At 39.7% G+C, this 6,201-nt stretch overlaps 1 protein-coding gene across 1 annotated transcript; it reads right to left on the bottom strand.

Moving 5' to 3' along the window:
* Nucleotides 1-510: 510 nt before the first annotated feature.
* LOC100739311 (olfactory receptor 4A47-like) lies at nt 511-972 on the bottom strand. Its single transcript, XM_021082347.1, has one exon. The coding sequence runs from the start codon at nt 970-972 to the stop codon at nt 511-513; it is 462 nt and encodes a 153-aa protein (XP_020938006.1).
* Between the last annotated feature and the right edge of the window lie 5,229 nt (nt 973-6,201).

The raw sequence follows: 6,201 nt of genomic DNA, 5'->3' as shown, positions 1-6,201 counted from the left end.
CCTGGCATAGCTCAGTGGGTTTAGGATCTGGCATTGCCATGAGTTGTTGTGTAGTTTGCAGATGCACCTTGTATCCTGCATTGCTGTGGCTGTGGCATAGGCTGGTGGCTACAGTTCCCACAGCTCTGATTGGATCCCTAGCCTGGGAACCTACACATGCTGAGGATGCAGCCCTGGAAAAGACAAAAAAGACAAAAAAAAAATTGTGAAGAATTTTGCATTCAATAAGATTGACCCTAATGCTAAATTACTCTTTTCTTGATGTATAGTGTACTTATTTACTACTTAATATGATATGATTTTCTCCAGAGCATCTTGATAGCATTAGTCAACTCAGAATTTCTTAGACAATAAATTAATGGGTTCAGCATGGGGCTTATGTTTGTTTAAAACACACTCAAAGATTTGTCAATGGGGAAGGTCTTAGCAGGTCTTGTATACATGAAAAAAACATGTAACAAAGAAGCAGACAACCACAGTGATGTGGGAACAACAGGTCTGGAGGGCTTTTCATCTCCCTTCCTGACTCAGTTTCTTTAGAGAGTGCAAGATGTCTCCATAGGAGATGAGTAAGAGAAGAAACACAAAACTGCAGATCATTCCTCCATCAGCCACCAAGAAAATGCCAATGATATAGGTTTCAGTGCAGATGAGTTTCAACAAGGGGAACATGTCACACATAAAGTGATCAGTGACATTGGGGCCACAGAAGGGGTGCCCATGTATAGAGCTCAGTTGAATAATTGAGTGCAGAAAACCTCCAATACAGGAAAGTACCAGTAGAACAACACACACCCTTTGACTCATGATAACCAAATAATGCAAGGGCTTACAAATGGCCACATAGCAGTCATAGGCCATCACCAACAGAAGGGATATCTCTGATCCACCAAAAATGTGCTCAGTAAAAAGCTGGGTAAAGCAAGATTCAAAGGATATGGTATTGTACCCAAAGAACAAATCTGAAATCATCTGGGGGAAATAGAATAAGAATATATTAGATCTATAAATGATAAGCTAACAAGAAAGAAGTACATTGGTGGGTTAAGGGTTTTTTCTGACAGTTATGGTCAAAACAATTAGCAGGTTGCCCACCACAGTCAAGATGTAGAATAGCAAGAATATAACAAAAATGATTTTCTGCTCCTTTGGATTCTGCGTGAGGCCCATGAAGATAAAGAAACTCACATTGTTCCTTGGTTCCATCTAGTCTGTATAGGAATTGACTTCATATAATAGAAGTAGTTTACCTGCAAATCAGCGGGGGGGATATTTTAATGTAAGTTTCATCTTTTACTTATTCATTCAATTATAAGAATATGTATGAAATATATATTATGTTAATATGTCATAGACATTGTGATTACCAGGCTGAATAAGGCATAGTTCTTGTGCTCAATATGATACAAGACAAAGGATCAGAAAATTACAGACCCATGTAATAAGTGTGGCTGTGAGAATATTCATACAATGCTAGATTGACAGTGTCATAAAGGCTAACATATATATGAAAATAGACTTATTATTGCAAAGATTGTTACTCAAAGAATTTTAGAAACAGACTAGAGTGACTGCCTCTGGAAGAAAAAGGAGACTGTTGTAGGGGATGGGTTGAGATTTGTTCTACAATATTGTATTTGCATAAATTCAATTTTTATGTGTCCTATTATCCATTATACTTTCAGCATTTTGTTTTAAGAATTAAATATTAGTAAAATATCATATATAATACAAATGAAACTGAACAAAAAGGATAATTTGTACAGCATTAAATATTTTAACTATTACAATAAAACTAATGAAGATAAAACAAAAGCATATACATAAAATGAAGAAGAATTAGAGGAGTTCGCATTGTGGCTTAGCAGTAAGCATCCATTAGGAAGTGGGTTCCATCCTTGGCCTTGCTAATTTGCCTGAGCTGTGGTGTAGGTCACAGATGTGGCTCAGATCTGGTGTTGTAGCTGTGGCAAAGCCCAGCAGGTAGAGCTCTGATTTGAACCCTAGCCTGGGAATTCTATATGATGTGGGTGCAGGCCCAAAGAGACAAATAAAAATAAAAATAAATTTAAAAACAAGAATAGAAAATATGAAAATGAAAACAGAAATTAAGTGGAAATTAGCATAACTAAAAATTTCATCAAATAAAAAATTAAACATTATTTATTGACTCCTTAATTTAAATGTATTTCATTAAAAAACGTGTAGTGAGGAGTTCCCACTGTGGTACAAAGGGATCCACAGGGACTTAGGAGCACTGGGCACAGGTTCAAGCCCTGGCCCAGCACAGTGGGTTAAGGATCCTGCTTTGGGGCAGGTGTGGCTTTGGTAGTGACTGTGTTTGGATCTTATTTCTGGCTTGGGTACTCCATATGTCACAGAGAAGCCAGAAAAAAAAAACACACAGTGATAAACCAGACAATGTAAAGTGTACATTCTAGCAGGGGAATTACTATTAGTAACAGAAACCTATAGTTCTTTTTTAAATTAAAATTATCACAAGTATTTAAAGAAAGGATGTTTTGCATCAGATTTCTAAAGACTTTTACATTCCAAGATTTGCTGTATATTTAAATTACTATCTTCATGATGGATAATGTAATTATTTACTACTTGATAGGGTATGTTTTTCTCCAGAGCTTCTTCATAGCATTATTCAACTCATAATTTCTTAGACAATAAATTAACAAGTTCAGCATGGGGGATTATGATGCTGTAAAATGATTTATCAATAGGGCTGGTCTTAGCAGGTCTTATATACATGAAAATACAGGGAACAAAGAAACATACAGCCACAGTGAGGTGGTAACTACAGGTCTGGAGGACTTTCTCATGTTCTTTAGAGAGTGCAAGATGACTCCATAGGAGATGAGTAAGAGCAGAAACACAATACTGCAGATCATTCCTCCATCAGCCACCACTAAGAGGCCAAGGATGTAGGTATCAGTGTGGATGAATTTCAATAAGAGGAACATGTCTCAAACAAAGCGATCAATGACATTGGGGCCACAGAATAGGAGCTGATAAATAGTGCTCAGTTGAATAATTGAGTGCAGAAAACATCCAATACAGGACAGCACAGTAACACAACACACAGCATTTGTCTCATGATAACCAAATAATTCAAGGGCTTACAAATGGCCATATAGCAGTCATAGGACATCACCAACAGATGGGATATCTCTGATCCACCAAAAATGTGCTCAGTAAAAAGCTGGGTAAAGCAAGATTCAAAGGATATGGTATTGTCCCCAAAGAACAAATCTGAAATCAATCTAGGTGTAACAGAAAAAGAATAAATTAGATGTATAGATGATAAGCAGCAAGAAAGAAGTACATTAGTGAATTCAGGGTCTTACTGACAGTTATCGCAACAATAGGCAGGTTGCCCTTATGTCAAAATGTACAGCAGTAAGAAGATAACAAAAAGGACTTTCTGATCCTTTAGAGTCTTTGTGAGTCCAGGAGGACAAAGAAATAATATTGGTCCTTGGTTCCATCTAGTCTGCACAAGAGCTGACTACATATAATAGAAACAATTTATCTAGAAAACAAATGTGAAAATCTTTAAAGGCATTATAACATCTTTAACATTTTAAAAAATCTATTCCATTGAAAGAATGTGTGTGGCATATCTGTTCATGCCCAATGCATCATAAACATTGTGATTTCCAAGCTGAGTAAGGCATAATTCCCTAGCCTCACTGCAAACAATTGCCAATCCATGTAATAAATGTCATTATAATGGCATTCACATGAGTTAAGAGTCAGAGTGTAAGGAGATATCAGAGAAACTAGAAACACAGTAGTTCCCTCATGGCTCAGTGAGTTAAAAACCCAGTTTTGTCACTGCTGTGTTCAGATCAGTGTTGTGGCATGGATTCAATTCCTGGCCAAGAACTGCATGCTGTGGTTGTGGACTGGCGTAGGGGGGGACCACAAATACTGAAAATAGAGACAACTTCATGGAGGAAGCATTTCTCTGAGTTTCCATTTAATGAAAGAATAAAAAATTGGGAAGGGAAATCCATAAAGAGTTATATATCATTTACAAAGTCACAAATGTGTAATATGTGAGCCCCACTAAGATAATATATGCAATCTTTGTTATTAGACCAAACTATGACTAGAAGATCACTGTTCCAAATTGCCTCATACCTCCTTGATATTGCTTAAGGTCTTTAGATGGATATTTACCTTTTTCTAGACAATAAAGGCTATTGCAGTCCTATTTTGTGTCTCCAGCCCCTGTCTCTCCCCTAACATTCAAACTTGTATATGCAATCTCTCTCACTTTGGACACCCAATTAAATGGTAATTTAGTATTTATGAAACTATTTAACTTTAAAATTTTACATTTTCTATGTATAAAATATAATTGGTGTTCCCTACTTATTAAAGCATAGTTTTTAATTTCATTTTCATTGGACACAGTTGACTTACAATGTTATATTAATTTCATGTATACAGCAAAATGAATTGGTCATACATATAAATATATCCATTATTTTCCCTGTATAGATTATTACAAACTATTGAGTAGATTTTCCTGTGCTTTGCACAAGAACAGGTTATTGTAGAGATTTTTGAAGTCAGTCAGACAGAGAAAGATAAATATCATATATCACATCATACAAATGTGGAATCTAATATAAATAATACAAAATACTTCAAGTTCTTCTTCAGTGTACACCCTGGGATCATCACCTGGACCCTTATCAACCTGTCCTTTGCAGCCAAGCAGAAGGAGCTCTATGGCCATGTGATCAACCTTGTGATCTTGGTCAACATCTTGCAGGTCTGTGGCCCAAGGAGGTGGAAGCTCTGATGTCCACTGGGTGCAGGGGAAGCCCAGAGACAGATAATTTTCAAAAGACCATAATCCACCCCTTTAGAAAGGAGGCAGCCCTCTTTCCAGTATCTCAACAGCCAACTAGTGAGCAAGAGGCCAAGGAGTTATGTCTCTGCCAGGTGCCATGCGGGCCCTGGAGACTCAAGTGGCCCATGGCCTCTTTCCCAGAGGATACCTATTAGCAGCTTGGATGTCAGTGGTCCTGGCAACATGGCCTTGGAATCTCTTGGAGGACCCTGCACTAAGCCCTTGAACCTTGAGCTGTCTCTCTGGCACCAGCTCCCAGCCCTGTGTATCAGCATCAAGGGCATTGACAGGTACCCCTGTTCTGGACATCATGTCATTGCAGCTTACAGGCTCTGTGGACAGGGAGTCTGTGCCCCACCCTACCCACCTCCCTCCATGTCCCAGGCATGGTGGGAAGTGCAGGAGAAGCCCCCTGTTTCTCTTCACCAGGGAAAACACCCCCTCGTCCACTGTGGTTTTCCCAGGAGCCCGTATCAGTGCCTGCAGTCTGTACACAGCTGCTCATCTTTTCCAGGCCATCTAAGTGCTGGACTTCTGAAATGAGACCTGATATGTGAAAAACATTGTCATCTGCCTCAGCCACTTTAGGTGGCTGGCGGGGACTGTGTCTGGCTGCTGTATCCCTACACACTGCAGGTGAAGGGCAGGGTGCTAAGCCCCTATGATGTTCTCAGCCTGGAAGGGCACTGAGCTGTTTTGGTTTCCCCAGGCATGCTCAGCACTTCCCTTTAAGCGGACTAGGAAGGGTATGTCCTGGGCCTTGTCTTCACTCAAGTGTCCATGGTGGTGTTGGTAGTGGTGAGAACCTAGAGAAGTAAGGCTGTTCCTCTGTTCCTAGAAAGAAAAGGCTTAGTATATGAGAGAGAGCAGGTGGCCATAAAAAACACCAGAACCCAGGCAGCTCAAACAACTGATGGTCACTGTCCCCAGGTCCTGGAGGGTGGAGTCTGAGACCCAGGTGTGGGCAGGGCTGGTCCTTCATGAGGCTTCTCTCCTGGGCATATAGATGGCTGTATCCTTCCCATATCCTCACAGGGTCATTTCTCTGTGTGTGTCTGTGTCTTGACCTCCTCTTGCTATAAGGACCTTGGTCTTATGGGATTAGGCCCCAACCTAGTGAATTTGTTTTAACTTATTCATCTCTTTATAAACACCCCACCTACAAATATAGTCACATTCTGGGAGCTGGGGGTTAGGGCTTTGGTACATGAATTTGGAGAAGACACAACTCAGCCCATAAACCTGAGAGAGGAAGATGATAGAGCTTTGGCTGTGGGTCAAAATAAATGATTTGGGAGAAGTGGGCCAATGGAGGACATTTA

Source organism: Sus scrofa, unplaced genomic scaffold (genome assembly GCF_000003025.6).
Source record: "Sus scrofa isolate TJ Tabasco breed Duroc unplaced genomic scaffold, Sscrofa11.1 Contig702, whole genome shotgun sequence".
Lineage (NCBI taxonomy): Eukaryota > Metazoa > Chordata > Mammalia > Artiodactyla > Suidae > Sus > Sus scrofa.
This window is presented reverse-complemented; position numbering and strand designations above follow the sequence as displayed.

Bases quoted from the DNA above. Each gene is read 5' to 3' on its own strand.
- LOC100739311 (XM_021082347.1), bottom strand. From the start codon at position 972: ATGATTTCAGATTTGTTCTTTGGGTACAATACCATATCCTTTGAATCT.